We start from the raw sequence: 18,298 nt of genomic DNA on the forward strand, positions 1-18,298 counted from the left end.
AAAACATTTCACATGATGTTTCCATGAAATTAAAATTCCCTCTCTCTATCTTCTCACAAAAACAATAATGAAATTAGCTTGCAAACAAAGACCAATCATAAAAATAATTACAGAATATGACCTATAGAAACGATAAGGCAGCTAACTATGCATGACAATACAGAGTCTAAAACTGCACTTCAGTGGCTTTAATCCAAAAACGCAAATATTCAAAATTTATCCTTATCGATTGCCTCCAACTGATCCATATCGCTCGCATCTAAGGATTCAATTGCCACACCTGTAATGAATTTACTACAAAATAAACATTTCAATTACATATTATTGATAAAAAAGGCTCTAATTGAGAGCATACACAACATGATGGCATGGAAATAAACAACTCATTGGTCTCACAAACCGATCATTAAAACTGATTGGTATTACACTAATAAATCATAGATTTAATAGGGTTGTTATCAGTTCTTTAATTTCAAATGCTTATTTATCAAAGTATGCGTACACTTCTTGCATGATTTACGAATTCAAACTTTTGAAGTAACCACAAAACAATCACTTATATAACAATCTGAACATTTATGCCAACAAAATGAAATCCTTAATAAATAAAAAAAAAAGTAAAAACAGCAGCAAACTATGATGGATGCAGAAAAATAAAGATTTGGAAATAAGTTACCAAAATAGTCGCCAATTCGTTGAATAACACTTAGTGAGAAATCATCAGAAACCAAATTGATCGCGATTCCTGCTTTCCCGAATCTTCCTGTCCTGCCAATTCGATGGATATAGGTCTCGTAATCCGGCTGTGGATTATCGGCAAAAGTCACTGGTGGATCGTAATTTATAACTACTGATACCTGAGAAACATCAATACCTGAAACTTAGTAAAGTAAGCGACTACTTCAACAAAATTTTATTTAAAAAAATCTTTTTGTATTGCGATGAGTTAATATTAGAATTTCCGTAATGGATAAATCACATTCAGAGCATTGAGATAACAATTAAAAGTAGCTTGGTGATTTCTTTTGAATTTCCAAAATTCCGACATTTCAAAAATTTACAAAGTTTCCAAAATTCTTGCATCCCATTGCAAAGCAATCAATGCAAAGAGAAAAATGTAATAAGAATATCCCGGCAAATCTGTCATTTTTTCACGCTGATATTTGATAAGAGTTGTTAAAAGACAGAATAGTTGGGTGTTTCTATTTTATTTTCCTATAGTTAAAGACTTTCTTGTTTCCGCTTAAGATCGAGGTATCTCCCATAGTTGAAAACACAAGTTAAATCTCTTTCTTCAATCTGTGAAATGAATACCTCGTGCACAAACATTCGTTGTGATAAGCACTTTGTAAATGCTGTCTTTGAACTGCTGAATAGTTCGAGCTCGATCCTCGATTGTCATCTCACCGTGCAGTACCGTTACATCATGACCTCGTTGACTCATCCGAGCAGCTAACCATTCAGCAGATTTACGCGTCTAGAAAATTAGAAATTTTCAAATTCAGTGAGCACAGATCATTGTGGATAATATACTCCAATTTATTTCAAAGAGTGCCCTTCCCAGCATGACAAATAGAACAGTTATCGAATTTATGACAATATTTTTCACTTCCATTCCACTCTTCAATATGCATCCTTTAATTTTAGCGATATATATTCCCGATACTTCTTTGTAATCCATCGAAGCTTTCGAAAATTTAACGACACAATTTTTCTTGAGAGAAAATACAAAGTTAATAAATTTAAAACGATGAGTAGCTTTAAATAACTCACGTAACAAAAAATTATAGCTGAAGCAATCGTTAAACCTCCATATAAATTCATCACAGCTTCATACTTCTCCTCTCTATTAGCACATTTTACATAATACTGTTTGATGTTTTTCAACGTTTGCTCATCTCTTCGTAAACTAAAAGAAATTCAAAGTAATTCTTATTCACATTAATCAACAAAAAAGAGAAAATAATCATAAAAACCTGCTAAAGAGAAACATACGTCCTTGTCTTTGAGCTTTCAAAATCAGTACAAACACAAAAAAAACTAATTTACTGAGTCATGTAAATAAAAATTAGTTCCTTTGAATTTTACGAATCATTTTATTGTCCATATTTTTAACGAATTACAGTTCCAGTGCACTAATCATTTTTTTTTTCTCTTAAGTGTAAAGAGGATATTGTTGATATATGCATAAGTAAAGATGGCTGCATAGAAGGCCCTATGAGAATATGACATACTTGAAGGAATGGAAGATTATGTACGAGTGGAATCACTAAAGATGCAATGAAATGCGTCCATCTGTCATTTTTCTCTTTTAATGTAATTTCCATATTTTTTAAAAACTATTTTCCATAAAGAATATGCAGAAATATTACTATAGAGCTAAGAAGTGTAAACATATAAAGTTTCTCCATTTCAAAATGTCAGTTTTTCATGTCGTTAACTTTTGTTAACCTACAGCCAGGAAGAGTTTCACGCTACCAAATTAAGCTGACATAAAATAGGTCACAAAGTAAGTGAAATCACTAAATTACCTTAATTTATCTTGCGTATTACATAAAATAATTGAAAATTATTGCTGACAAAATAACCATGCATAAAAAACATTTCCTTTCAATTAATTCCACAATATTTTATTGAAATTCTTCTTCATTAACCAAAAATATCTAAGAAATACTCTTATATTGCACTTAATTTTTATTAATGTTATGAACTGCGAGAAATTTGACACTACCAAATAAACCCAAGAGCCTTCATACTTTTGTGCACAGATGTCGCCAATAACACCGGAGCTCTCCTACCCTCCAAAATAAACATTGTGAGCGGTCAACGACCAAATGAATAGTATTTTCATTGCAACCACCTACTGTGATCTGAACTTTTGATTTGTTATTCATTGAAAAAGTTTTTGTATAGAAGGGATTGAGATAAATATTGAGTGATCAGTTAATTTGCAAATTTAAATTCAGAATGTGGCTTCAATTTCAACATTAGATAGTTTCAATCAACAAAAGTTCCAATCTTAATTTTTTAACATGGAAAACACCAAAAAGTCAGTTAAAATTTTAAACATGAAATTCATTAAATAGTTAGACTAATCAAGTCAACTTCTAGCAATCAACAGTTTTAAGCTAAATCACGATTTATTCTAAGACGATAAACCAACCTGCTCTTAAAATTAAATCTTAAAATTAAGTTATCTAATGCTGAAATTAAAGCCGCATTCTTCATTTAAATTTGCAAATTAATTGAATACTCAACATTAACTCAGTCCTTTCTATATAATATTAGCCAGGACAGTATTTTTTTGCAATTTTCTGACTTTATAAGTAAATTTTCTGGCTATATAAGCTCTGGAAAATGCTCATCATCTCGAAAAAAAAAAAAAAAAGAATCAAATTCAAGCTTACTCATACAAAAGATCACAAATTTTTAATACCTTGCATCCCACAAAAGAAACTTCAAAATATTCCTCCAGATAACATTCTTTAAAATCCTGCTTCAAAAATTATCCTCCTTGCCCTCATGATGAAGAAATCGAAATTTAATACCTCTTATTTGCTTTTACACTTAGCTCTTTCCGTTTACCTCATTCTATCATCATCTTTCACAGAAATATGACCTTTCAACAAACACTATAATTTGCACAACGACAAAGCCAGACAAACTATTGCGCAATCTGCAGTGAATTTGCTCACCATCATTAACAATCAAAGGTGATTATCCTATCTTCTTTTTATCCTCTTTCAGTGAAATTAAGCGTCTGACCTATTTTACTGTTACAATACTTAATACCCCAAATGTGGCTTCTGGGGAAAAAAGAAATAATGAGTAGAAAACATTAAATAATCACTATTCTGGAACATGAAAATCTGGTAAAAATAAAGTTGAAGTGTACAAAAAAATCGAAAATAATTATCCAATTGTGATAAGTTCATATCGAACACATGCATGCATTCTTAAAAGTAGGAACGACCCATATCTTTCAAATGAAAAGGCACTCTTTGTTTGATCTACAAGTTTTTCTTGTTGTCTTCATTCATCCACTCCCTCAGAATTCTCATACCGTAACAAGAAAGTTTTAACAATGAAAAATTACGTGATGTTGACAGCATCTTTGATAATGTAATCTGCAAATGATCGAACACTTTCATCATATGTAGCACTGAACAGCAAACTTTGATATTTCGCTCCTGATCGCTCTAATTCACTAAAAATTTAAACAAAAAATTTTTTTTAATTCTTAAAATTTAAAATAAAATTTAAAAACTAATCAAGATATTATCATGATTCTATCGCGTCGTCTAACACAGCTGTCATAAATTTACCACTTTAAACCTAAGCCGCCCATAAATATATAAAAAACATATCAATCATCAAGTCGTCTTTCATTTAAGCAGAAATCTTTTCCCATCTTGATTATATGCCTATCTGGATCGTCTACAAAACAAATTCGATTTAAAGTAAAAACAAACGAACAAACAAACTTATGCAATCGAATGCTTTGATCCTGATGCCCTTGCTGTGAGATCATAACGTCCGCCTCATCTAACACCAAGCAAATTATCTTCGATGGATCGATCACCTTGAGTTTTGTCACCCAATCTAGCATTTTACCTGGTGTGCCAATTATTATCTGTTCTTCGATTTTTTCACCACGTGACACTGGAAAGATAACAAAGTTTCTAAAAGAAACTTTACCGATATTTTAAACATTAAAGAAAAAAATAATAATAATGCAGAAATTATTATTTAAAAATTCAGTACCAATCAAATGACACATTTTCAAAAGAATGCTAAACTTATGAATTGCATTACGATATTTTGTCTGCTGTTATTTTTACCACTATACTTTCAACTCCTTTTTGTTATTAAAAAGTGTGCAAAAAAAAAAGGAAAAAAAAAATCAGGAATAAATGATAGAATAAAAATGTTTTGAAACAAGATAACATTTTTTTATGAATTGAAACAGCTATTATTTTTTCATTTCAAAAAACGAAAACGAAAAAACAAAAACGAGAAAAAGAAAACAAAATGAATCTCTTATGCACTAAAGTATCAGATTATCATGCTATAATTTTGAAATAACATTGGTATCAAATGTTAAGAAAAGTATTTACAATACGAACTCACTTTGTTCACCCTTAACTGCATAGCGAATTTCGATTTCTGGCAAAAATTCGCTCATTTTCTTGACTACTTGACCGATTTGCATAGCTAATTCATAAGTAGGTGCAAGACATAAGCATTGCGGCCATTTATTTGATGGAACAACGCGTGAAAGCATTGTAAGCACGAATGTTGCTGTTTTGCCCGTACCACTTTGTGCTTGTGCAATTAAATTCATCGGTCTTGAACAATTATTGAAAATTAAATACTTTAGGATAAGCAAATTATTCTACCTTATGGCGAAACAATTACATTCACTAATGCAACCCAAAAAGAGGAAGTATTCAGGTTGTGATATCTTACAAGAAGATACATTAATTTTTACAAATACCACAGTTATTTAAAATATTACATTCAGTCAGATGAATATAATTGAAGTCAGCTCAATAAGAAAAGCATTCATAAACACTATTAAATGTAGTATTCAATGATAAATATGACAGATCGTCATGTCATCCCTTGCTACTCGCTAAATTTAAAATAAGCAGAAAAAAAGTGAGCACATACGGTTCAACCAGAAGTAAAGGTAGTGCCGCTTCTTGAATTTTTGATGGCATATAAAAGCTCATTTTATCTAAAGCCTTCAGAAGTTCATCCTTTCTGCAAATACAAAAAATTTTAGCATGATAAATGAAATTTGATTAAAACTAAAACATCGTACCGACCAATTTTTAGATGAAATCCGCAATACGCTTTTATCATTCTCATAGTTACGTTAATACAGATAGTTTCTAAGACTGACACATATAAATCTTAAACAGCTAACAATTTTAAATAGAAACTAACAGGCGTAAATTCTGAAATGAAGTAACAGAGTAGAGCGGTGAATTCGGATCACTTCGAGCCTGTGAAATTTCTAAACTACCATTTTGAAGATTTTCTAGTTTTTTATGTAATATTTTGTTTAGCAACGATATTTCGTCGTTTGGCATCGCTAAAAAAATAATCAATAAACATGACTCTTAATTACAGTGACCACAAATCAATACATTTCATCGCAGTAACTGACATTTCTTACCAAATCAGAGGCAATATCATAAAAAGTATGTTCAACTTCAGTGGTATTTAAGTTTTAGTCAAAGTGAATTCAGCAACTGCTAGTGAAACTGTTAGTCTTCATAATTGTGTATATTGATGCCACTCGACAGAACAACCAAAGTAGCTCATTTTTTGATAATGAAGTGACTTTACAAATGTTTCCGAAATAACTTTCTTTTTCAATTCAATCTATCCGTTAAGTTGAAAGAGTAAATCCTGAACTTCTTGTGTTTCATTCTATTGCGTATCAAGAGATCGCAATTATTCTCTTTAATGAGTACTTGCAAACTTACGCTTTTCATACTCATCTTTGGGGAAAAGTCCATCATCAGCGTGCTGGGAAGATTCCTGACCAACATTCATCACCGCTTTCCGCTAAATATTTCGATACTTTAAAGCTTTTTTATAATTTTACAAATGATAATGATAACCAATCAAAATCATTTAATCAGTGCTGTTAACATAACACTTTCCCTAACCACTAAAACAACATTTACCGAATCGTAGTAAAAACAGTACCTGATGTGAAGCAGAAAAAGATGGTGCAGTATCACGGCCTGAAAATTTCAAAACCATAGAGTAAAAATAAATTATGAATAATCATAAAAAAATAAAATTATGAAAGCATGAGAGATTTTATCGGCATCATTTACCAGTTAGTAAAATGATACCCCAAAAAAAGAAGAAAAAGTTGATGCAGAATTATCCTAACTTTTCTCACTTTGTTTATCGGCGCAAAGACTTCGTCCATATAGCGGCCGACCACTGGATGGAGAAGTGAAACCGCCAAATTTAGGAGTTGTGTTGTTAAGTGTATCTGAAGACGTTAATAAATAAATTTTTAACATTGAAGAAAAACTAAAACATTAGATAGTGAAACCAAGTATCATTCAATGGTACAGGTCCTACAATTTTTTCCTAAATTCGTTCCCTATGTTCTTAGGAAACTACAAGATTGAGGACAATGTTTACCTTTAGAAAAATACCAAAATTATATGCAATGTTCTATGTAATTATAATAATAAAACGTACCTGTTGCCATCTGACTAGGAACGAATGGAGATGAACGACAAGCAGCTTGTTCCCAAAATTTTTTTTCACGTTCTTCAAGAGATAATGTATGTGTCGCTGAAAATAATGAATTATTTCACTGAACTCTAATTAACTGAAACCGATAGCCAGCATTCATTCTGCAATATAAAGCAGGCAAATACACTATCAACACGTTTCTGATTTATCTTTACACTACTTTCTTATTCATTTGATGCCTATTGACTACTATGTACATAAGCTTTTAAATCTTTGAAAATAAATACTGATGTTTCAAAATGTAGAATTAAACTTTGTATTTGAAACTACACCGTTTTTCACCAAAAACTAATCAAAGTTCTGATATATGAGTTAAATTGGCATGAAAATTCCAAACAATTAATCTGATATGAACAAAGATGACAAGGTTAGTTTGTTCATATTGAGAAACAAATGATACTCATATCTACCAATGTTAGTAATTCATTTTATATATGAATAACATCTCATAAGGAAGTATGTAAGCACTAAAAACGTTATTAACTTGGTGAGTTTTCCGTCTTGAAGGGCTGCTGCATTCGAACATTCGCGACATTATTATTGAAGCTCTGGCTCTTTGCAAATGGCGGTGCCGATGAGAAATAGCTATTTTCTGCATCCAAATTTTTTCGTTCTAACTCTGAATCTCCTTCACCTTCCGGTCTATTCCGTCTGTTTGCCCATCGTTCATTACTACTGTTGAATTGCGATGAGACAGAGGAATTCGATAAATTAATAGTGCTAGCTGGTGCAGTAAATTGACCCATACTGCTTGCCTGATTCGAATTTATTACAAGCAGATTACGTTTAGAAAAACTGCTGCCTGTATCAAATCCCGGAGTAGTTGCTCGGAATGTAAAAGTTCTGTCGCCACTAGATGGATCAGTCGGTTTTGTTGAGCGAAGTCCACCACCAAATGTACTTCCAAATCCACGCTGCAATGAACCTTAAACAAGAAAAATTTAGCATCGTCGTAAGTACTGAGTATAAATCACCGAATACAATTTGAATTGGTAAAGGAAGGTAAAGGAATTGGAAATCAAGTAGACCTGAAGTGATGAGCAACTGCAAGAAAATCAAGAATATAATTTTGGAGAAAATTATATCCTCAGGTAAATGTAAGCTGGAAACAGTGGATTTGGATCCAACTTAATATGATGAAAAAAGATTGATTTAAAAAAAAATTTAAAAAAAAAATTATTTAAAAAAAAAAAAAAAAACGTCAAAAGATCGTTTAGTAGCTCCAAACTATATGTCAGCTATTCACAAAAAGGCTTATTGATTCAAATGATTAACCTCATATCGTGTAATGGAAGAAATACACCTACTTCCAAATGAATTCTTTGTCTGGAAAGAATTAAATGGCATTCCTCGACTATTGCTGCTATAACTGCCATCAACCACTCTTTCATGATTGTTTCTTCCGTCTTGCGAGTCACTTCGTAAATTTAAATTACCACCAAATACGTTTTCACCACAAACTTTCGGCACTGCAAAACAATTACAGCTGCCTTTGAACGTGCAGTATCTTATGCAGTATCTTATTCGGTCGCGCTATTCTTAATACTTAAATTACTTTAAAAATCCTCTATAAGAAAACTGGTGGAAAATTCAAAAAAAAAAAAAAAAGACAATTAATAGTACATTGCAGTAACAACTATTAATTACCCATATATATTAGCAATTCACTTTATTTCTTCAAAATTGCCGTGATTTTACAAATATTTTTTTTTCCTAATAATTCCCTATCAGTTATTCCATTTCTAGAACACCTTCCAACTATCTGAAGATTTCACAGTATTATAAATAATTTTGTGCTTTCTTTTTCAAAATAACAAACAAAGGCTCATTTTGCAAAAAAAAAAAAAAATCTCTCTACAAGCATACGATAAGAAAATTTTCTCAAACAATACCTGAAAAACCTCCGAACAACTGCCGCTCATTATTAATGTCACCACAGCTTACCTTGGATTTATCATTCAATGATAAGGCTTTTGTCTAAAATAATTTTGTTCACATACGTATGTTATATTAATGCAGTCATTCATATAACAGGGTCTGTATTGGTACTTCATACCTTAAAGTATCTACTCAAAATACCAATGCATTTGTATAATCATACCCAACTCAGTATGCTTATTTATGTATGACCTGGACTGGAACTTAATGCTTTGTTATATTTAATACTTAGACCTTATATTTAGTATAATATGCACTGGTTATTTAATATTTAACATTTTAGCTACTTACATAAGTTCTTTTCCGACAGAAATTAAAGTCAGTATCTTTACTAAAAAGTTGGTATTAGAAATGATTCTCAAACAGAGTGAATATATTAGTATGCCAAATGTACTAACATACTGAATATATCAGATGCATATCTCAAACATTCCTATATATTTTACCATATTTTTAGTGTTATCGAATTACCGAATTATAAAACCTGAAAAAATCAGAGTTCTTTTAACAAGTATTCTCTAATCCTATTCCTCCATATTCTTTTTAAACACAGAATTCCCTAATATATTGGTGCAAGATATTATGAATTATTTTCTTCGAAGATCAATCAAAATTGAAAAAAGCCAAAATTCAAACCCTGTCAACAATATTTCGACGGCTTTTCAGATGACCTTCTGGAATCGCCCATGGATCATCTGAATCGTTTGCTCCTGCCATTCACCTATAATAATGTTAAACTATGAATTTTGCCATACCATGTGTTAAGCTAAAAATTCTGTCGCAGACAACATGATTACTTCATTTCCTTAAGAAAGAATGAATATCAAATAATGAAAACGTCCACAGAAAGTAAAGGAGATTGAGCTTAAAAAGATTGAGTTTAAAACATTGAAAGATTGCATTTGAAAGATTTAAAAGATAAAAGAGAAAGTTAAAAGATCGAGCTTAAAAGAATAAAAATTCGCGTTTAATCTATAAATCAAAAAATAAAATTCGATGTATAATACACAACAGTTTTCAAACATATCAGACAATAAATAAACGCTTATTTTGAAATGCAATTCAAGTAAAAAGCTTTTTTAAAGTAAAACTACTGCAATGCACTACCATTATTCATGATTTGTCACTCATTTAATTAAATTTATTCGAAAACTTCTATTGTTAAATAAAATTCAATGAAAATTTTCAAAAAACAAAATTGAGATGAGTCAAAATTTTTCAGATGAAGTATAGCAATTCAGGAATAGAACCAAATCTCACTTCGTAATAAAGTAATTCCAGTAAAGCAGAATCGCCCGAAAAAACGGGAACGACTAGCAAAGGTGGGAATATCCGGCAGAATACCGGTCAGCTCGAGAACGAATATTTGACATCGTTACCGTAAACGAATTCCGGGTGTAAGAGATCGATCCATTGTTACAGCATAAAAATATTATTCAACTCTTCAATTCTAAATATTATTTATTTATGGTAACAAGCACAGTAATAGTAATTTAATACAGTGATAATCTTGTTTTAATTAGTAAAATTTAATCAAAAGTTTATACCCAAAAGATTTATCTTTTTGTAAGTTTTGCATGTTTTAGAATTTTTGCAAATTAATTAAAAAATATAAAGTTTAGAAATCATAAAAATTTACAAAATAGTATGATTTAAAACAGCTTTTGAAAAATTATAATATGTATAAGTGACATATCATTTATATTATAATATGAACTTTTTTTTAAATATCAAAAAAGGTTTTAACTTCGTTTATGCATAAAGTTTATTATAATTAATTATAGTTTGTTTTTTTAATTCTTTTACAACCATTAATTAGACATTATTAATTATTACTGTTCTAGCAGTAAGTCTGTTAAATGAAACAGTCTATACGATATGCAGATAATTGTTGCTATACTTACTGATAAAGGAATGTTGTTTATCAGTTAAATGCTAACATAGCAATGAGAAATGTTTTATGTAGTAGTAAAAGAATAGAGCAAATATAAAAATGTGAGGAAGGTAAGTTATGAGGATGATTTGGTAGGTTTGTATGATATGATGTGATATGATATGATAATGATAATGATTGTGATAATGAAGAGTTGGATATGTCATTAGAGCGAGAGGTTTTAACATTGATGGAATGCAAGAATTTGTCTCAAAATGATTGCAATGATTGCTACTCACCAGTAATTAATTAATTAATGATTGATTAATGAGAAAGGCGGTATGATAGGTATTTTGTAAAGTGGGAAATAATCATTAAAATCTGTAGTAAATTCTATCGATGAAAGAAATGATATGATAAATAAAGTTTAAGCGTATCATTTGATTATTGATTTGCTCAGAGATGTGAATTAATAAATGGGAAAGATTATGTCATTATCAGATTGACATTTTGAATGAGAATTTAAATTTTGGTAATTTAAATAGGCTAAATGATTTATTTCAATGTAAATAATTGAACTATCCTACCAATATTTTTCTCTTCAATTCGCACATTTTTCTATCGTTTGAAATATTCGAAATATTGTGATCAAAATTTGAACATCAAAATGGATGTTACTAAATTCTGCTTACAACTATCAGTCAGATATTATTTTTTGCCCAAATTTCTAAATGTTAATGTGATCGATTTATATTTTAATAAAGATTTTCTGAAACTTAAAAATTGTTGAGCTGCTGGATTTTTCATCTAAATTTTAAGATTATGATTTTACATTTATTTCTACAATATAAGTTAGCAAAATTTAATTTTAGGATGCTGTTAAATTGTTGGAAAAAAAAGAGCTAAGAAAGAAAATGAAATGTATAATTTATAAAGATCCTTTGGATATAATATTTTCAAAGAACATAGAACTGAATAAATGAATTTTACTTGATCAAAATTTCAAATTGATTTTTTAATTTCAAATTAATTACAGACTAACTATTGTAAGCTGCAAACGAATTTCAATTTTCAGAAGATAACTATTCATTCTCTTCAGTAATTGTAACTGATTTCTTTACTTCAATTTTATTTGATAAAATATTAATTAAATGATCAAAACATTATTAAATATATTCATATCGCTTTATTTGTAACTTTTCAATCGATGATCAAATAATCTTTTTGAAAATTTCTGAAAAAAAAAAATTAAATCGCTTGAAATTTTACATCACTTCAGCCTTCTGAATATCTTTATCAGTAAATTATTTGCTATTGTGAATTAAGAATCAGATAGTTTCATAAAGAATTGATAAATGTTATAAACTTTCAGTAAAAATGAAGAAAACATAAAAAGTAACGAATCAAATGATAAGCACATAAGTGATAAAACATTAGAGATAAAAGCATTAAGTTCAGGATGTTTCGCCAAATGATTAAATACATTGTTAACAAATGCTTATGATAAATGATTAGACTATCCTGGCACTCTCTAATGTTATATAAATTACAACCAGCTGCTAGCACTTATCATTTCCAATTTTTCATTTTTATTTTTCTTTACATCAAACAGTTAGTTATTTCGAATTTTGAATTGTATTATTCCACCTAACACTTTTTTATTGATCATTTTACTAATTTTAAATTTTATCAAATGAAATGTTTCTATTAAAAACATTTGATAAAATAAAAATATTTCTTTTAGGTAATGATATTGGTGCATATTTTATGCTTATTTCTTCATTTAGTCATTGGTGATCAGATAAAATTTGCTGAAAAAATTTCAACTCGTTCAACAGCTGCAAAAGGTATTTTACTCTGCGGGAATACATCAGCTAATGATGTCAAAGTGAGATTATTCCGGAAAGCAAGCGATGGTATGCAAAATGTATATCAGTTATTTCTTATTAACCTTTAAAAGTTTGATATTATTAATTATGGAAATGGATAGCATAAGATTAGCAAAGGTCAAGTGTATAGAAAGGTCAAACGGGTAAACATGGAAAGATTGTATCGCAGCAACTAAAAATTATAAAACATTTTAAAATTGCTATTAATAACTGTTATTTTCTTTTTTTAGTCAAATTATGAAGTAATTAAAAATTATTTAAACAAAAATATATTTAATTTTTTTAAATTTTTAGCTCAAATAAGAAAATTAATTGCAAATAATTATGTGGAGAAAAATTGAATAGTAAGCCTAAAGGAAAAATTAAAAAAAAAATTGAGAAAAAATCTGATAATAGAAATTTAATTAAAATAATGACTTAAAAATGCTTAAATTAATTATTCAAACAAGTATTTCATTATTTAAATGACTAATTAAAATATTTTAAACTAAATTGTGTTTCTCAATTTTTAAACAATTATTATTTGATCATTTTTATGATAATGTCTTGTATTTGATATACATTAACTTTTCGATAATTACAATTATTCGTCGTTGAAAAGTTCGTTTTAAAAAAAATTTCAAAACTATGAAATTTTATTTAAAAAAAAAAAGTAGCTTTTAGATATTGGCGAAGTTCTGTCAACCAATCAAACAACATTAAATGGACATTTTCAAATTGAAGGCGACACAGTTGGACGAACGGAGCAAGATATTGATCCAGTGATTAGATTTTATCATCGATGTGATGATGATCTAAAAAAAGATCTTAAGAAGGTCACTTTTAATAATTATTTTGAAATGGAATTAAGAAATATTAAATAGTATCAAATTTTAATTAGCACTAACTCAAATTAATTTTTTTGATTCAATTTGAATAAACTAGGAAATTAACGGTGACAAATACCTTAGATTTTAAAACTTCTCTGTCTTTTTCAAACAGTAAAATATTTCAAAAAATCACTAAACTTCATATTTCAAAACTTATTTACTTGAAATACAATTATCTAATACAGCTATGCGTTTTTTTCGATAATTACTTAGAATGATTACTAGCTTCTTAGCTAAAACTAGAAAATATTAATTTAAAATAAAATAGCAAACATAAATTAAGTTAAAATTTAAAAGATTGGATCAAAATAGATTGGTTACCGAACATTTGCCATAAGTTACCCTAAAGAATACGTAACAATCGGCAGAGTACCGAGGAAACCATTCGATATTGGTAAATTAAATTTGCAGGTTTGTTTATTTATCAAAATTTATCTCTGGTACTTACGTGTGTAAATAGTTAAATTTACTTTTTTTTTTTAACATAATTTGTAAAATTTGATCTAATAGTGATAATATCACAGTGATTGTGGTATTTGATCGACTGATTATTCGTCATTATCACTTAATTATTCATTTAGTATCACTAAATAAACCATAAAATTATGCAAATTTTTCTGACTTATCCTAAAAAACATTTGCAAATTGTTAACAGAAATTTATAAATTACATAAATGTTAATTAACTGATAAAAACGATGAAATATTTATAATGAAATGACATCTGAATTTATTTAGAAAAATTTCTAGTATATAGCTGTGTTTTATTTTTTGTTTACGTCTAAAATAACTCTAATACTTCCTTTCATTATTTCCGTTTAATAATTTCTGACCTTTAACCTTTAATTTTAAAATAAATTTTGGTTATTTCTCATCAATTACTGGGCACTGTAAAATAGAATGTAGAAGTGAAGAATGTTTGAATGTATAGCAAAATTCATACCTGAATATTCCATTACTATTTTTTTCATAAAATTAAGGATAAATTTGTTTTGTTTGTTTGTTTGTTTGTTTAAGTTAGCAAATCTAAAAATCTTTGTTTTCTTTTTTGTTTATTTTACAAAGATGAATGTTTCATTTCCTAATTGTTTTTTAAACTAAAAAATTTTTTCAATTAATTTTTTCTCCTTTTTTTCCAAAACTTACTTTATATAACTACGAATAAATTTGCGACTTTTCAACGCTATAATTAATAATTTTGCTAAAATGTTTTTTTGCAGATAATATATCCGAGAGAGAATCGTGATATGAAATTTGTCGATTAATTTCAAACTGATCATAATTCGTATGTAAATTGTATTTGATTAATACTTATTTTTTACTCGAATCTGTTTGCAAATAAAAGAATTTTATTATTTAAAACTAGCATTAATTACAATACGATTATAACAATTTAAAATGCATATTTAAGTTCTAATTTGTGAATTATAAAATATTCAAAAGAAAAAAAAGCACTACAAAAGGCGAACTATTTGCATATTATGATAATGATGATAAAATAATAATTATCTAATTTTATCATTGATAAGCCTACAACTATGTCTGTGTGTATGTGTGTGTGTGTGTGTGTATGTGTGTTGTTCGTATATTTAAGCACATTATACATTTATTATTGATGATCATTATTATATATCATTGATTATGATAATATATTTTGATCAATTAATTATTCCAAAACAATTCATAGCTTTGTTTTTGTTTTTTTTTTTTCAAGCAAAAGAAGGAACAATTTGAAATGATTGGGATGAAATTTTATAGTTATAAAATTGAAAAGTAACAAAGATATTAAAATTAATGTAAGCATTCTCGTCCTTCGTCCTCAAAATGTCCTTGCAAATTTAACACACCAATATCAATCCATTGCTCAGATTTTGGTTCGCCATTATGAATAAATTTTTTTGGTATTTTAAATGTTATTTTACGTTGACACGGCTAAAATAAACAATTTTGTTGTTTTATAAAGAATAATTATTGATGAATGTATGAAATATATCACAAAACAATGATAATTTTTAATATTTCATTTGAGAAAAAAATTTTTTTTTTATTATTTCTTATTTCTAATAAAAATATTTCTTTTCAAAAATAAATAAACAAAACTATTAATCCATCCTGACAATCGGTCCATACGTATAACACTGGGTCAATGTCTGTTAGTTCACGTGTACTTCCGTTTAATTCAAATTTTCCATTCGCATCAACAATTTTCTCATCAAGCGTATCATCAGGATCAGGACCTAAATTTTTAATGAAAAATGAATAGAAATAATTTATTGGATGTTTTTTTTTTTTTTTTTTCTTTTGAAAATAATTTTACGTAATATTAAAATATTTTTCCAATTACAGTTATTTTTATTCATAATTATTTATAATTAATTTATAACTATAACAACCTAATTTTCTGAATTCTACGTTAAATTCATAAATGGTCAGCTGAAATTTACAGGGCGACAAAAAAAATTTGTACTATTATTTGAAAGATTTTTAAATGTTTACATTCTTTTCAATTAATCTCGGGTAAGTTTTCCGGGCTACAAACCTGTGTCAATATCGACAATACGAACTTTAGTTTGATTAGCCGGTGCTGAACCGCACAATAATTGCCCACGTACCGCAACACCTTGCCTTCTTATTGCGCTAACATTGATTATCAGTGCAAGTGATAAGATTAATGATAAACACCATGTAAACATTTTTCAATTATGAACTAAAAATTGTCCTTTGTTTTTTGCCACAAACGTGACGTGGCGCTAATATTTAAGCGCTACTGTAAAAGTTTCAGTTACGTTTAATTTATTTGACGTAAGCAAAAAGATTTGATTCATAATTGCAGCTTTATTCTCTTATAAATCAAAAATAAATTGATAATAAATATATTGAAAAATAAAAAAAAAAAGGGAAAAAGTTTCAATAAATATTAGAAAGCTTATTTTAATGAAATTTCAATAATTACTAAATGATACAGCAAAAAACTATTTGACATAAACTATGAATGATAAATAAAATGGCAAAATTAGGAAAGAAGAAAATGAAAAAAACCTTCAAAAAAAAAAATTTTAATTAAATCATATTATTATCTTAAATCACAATAATAGCATTCGTTATTGTATTTATAAATAATTAAATGATAACGAAGAAAATATTATTAGCAACAGCTAATCAATGAAAGAGAATGAAAAGAAATTCAGAATTGAGGTTGGGATTAAAATTTGAGATCAAAATTGAGAATTAACTAATGATTGAGAAAGTTGGGAGTGGGAAAGAAAACAAACTGAATGAGATATGATAACGCAGCTGTTGTTAAATGATAACACAACCGAAGTAAATCCTTTTCCTTTCCTCTAATATTGTCCATTTCAAAAGAAAAAAAAACTTTTTGAAAAAATATTTCAATAATTAATTTCATTTATTCCATATTTAATATTGCAATAATAGAATTTCACTTAATATTAGCAAAAATGAAGATTTGATATTAATTATAATTTAATTTGATATTGGGATTGAAAGATTTGATATTAATTATAATTTAATTTGATATTAGGATTGAAAGATTTGATATTAATTATAATTTAATTTGATATTAGGATTGAAAGATTTGATATTAATTATAATTTAATTTGATATTGGGATTGAAAGATTTGATATTAATTATAATTTAATTTGATATTAGGATTGAAAGATTTGATATTAATTATAATTTAATTTGATATTAGGATTGAAAGATTTGATATTAATTATAATTTAATTTGATATTAGGATTGAAAGATTTGATATTAATTATAATTTAATTTGATATTAGGATTGAAAGATTTGCTTGTTAATTGTAATGTGAATTTAAGATTAGCAAAATTAGTGTTTTTTTTTTCTTTTGACGATTAATAGAAGTAAAAAAGCACAATATTTTTAAAATTTAAATGATGAAAAATTTTATAGTTAAAATCAATTCTTTTTCAGAGAGTAAAATTTAATCAAATGATGAATTCATTAATTTATTTAAATAAAAAGTTTTAAAAAATTTACATTTAAAGATATATTTGATAGCATAAGACAAAAATTTTAATATTTAAAAAAAAAAAAAAACTTTTTTCAAAAATCAAATTTTATAAATTTAATATTTGCCGGAATATTCAGTGAGTAGCATTTCAGAATTGGAAGAAATGAAGCCATCAAATGCTGTTAATTTTAAATTTTAGTAATATTTTAATCAGTTTATACTTATTACTTATGCAATCACGTACAATAACGTGTATTCCAATTTTTTCCGTATAATGGATTATGTTCATATGATTAATGCTTCACGTGGGCACGTTCACGTGAGTACATCATATGACAACTCGTATCTTCATTTCTTCCACAAGTTTTTATGATTAAAACATGTGAAAATTTCACGTCAATACGTACGTCTTTGTTATTTCTATTTCTGCGTGTTATAAATAC

At 27.8% G+C, this 18,298-nt stretch overlaps 3 protein-coding genes across 4 annotated transcripts; 1 reads left to right on the forward strand and 2 right to left on the reverse strand.

Annotated features, from left to right (window-relative positions):
• Positions 1–209: 209 nt before the first annotated feature.
• On the reverse strand, positions 210–9,948 carry Bma-ddx-19 (the record flags this gene model as incomplete). 2 transcript variants are annotated; one of them, XM_001895432.1, is made up of 17 exons in its annotated part: positions 210–280; positions 677–874; positions 1,315–1,477; positions 1,774–1,909; positions 4,097–4,207; positions 4,485–4,662; positions 5,131–5,348; positions 5,674–5,766; positions 5,953–6,100; positions 6,498–6,579; positions 6,724–6,761; positions 6,926–7,021; positions 7,237–7,332; positions 7,778–8,218; positions 8,601–8,762; positions 9,186–9,270; positions 9,868–9,948. In XM_001895432.1, the coding sequence occupies 17 exons, from the start codon at positions 9,946–9,948 to the stop codon at positions 210–212; spliced, it is 2,397 nt and encodes a 798-aa protein (XP_001895467.1). The 2 variants fall into 2 exon arrangements, with proteins under 2 accessions (XP_001895467.1, XP_042934247.1); XM_043078313.1 differs by having other exon boundaries at positions 6,917–7,021.
• Positions 9,949–12,851: 2,903 nt separating this feature from the next.
• Positions 12,852–15,126, forward strand: Bma-ttr-48 (Transthyretin-like family protein; the record flags this gene model as incomplete). The annotated part of the gene is made up of 4 exons (XM_043078314.1): positions 12,852–13,020; positions 13,657–13,808; positions 14,175–14,273; positions 15,082–15,126. The coding sequence occupies 4 exons, from the start codon at positions 12,852–12,854 to the stop codon at positions 15,124–15,126; spliced, it is 465 nt and encodes a 154-aa protein (XP_042934248.1).
• A 526-nt stretch (positions 15,127–15,652) lies between these two features.
• Positions 15,653–16,554, reverse strand: Bma-ttr-41 (Transthyretin-like family protein; the record flags this gene model as incomplete). Its single annotated transcript, XM_001892325.2, has 3 exons — positions 15,653–15,793; positions 15,962–16,098; positions 16,401–16,554. 3 exons carry the CDS (start codon positions 16,552–16,554, stop codon positions 15,653–15,655), a joined length of 432 nt encoding a protein of 143 aa, XP_001892360.1.
• Between the last annotated feature and the right edge of the window lie 1,744 nt (positions 16,555–18,298).

Source organism: Brugia malayi (genome assembly GCF_000002995.4).
Source record: "Brugia malayi strain FR3 genome assembly, contig: Bm_v4_Chr2_contig_001, whole genome shotgun sequence".
NCBI lineage: Eukaryota > Metazoa > Nematoda > Chromadorea > Rhabditida > Onchocercidae > Brugia > Brugia malayi.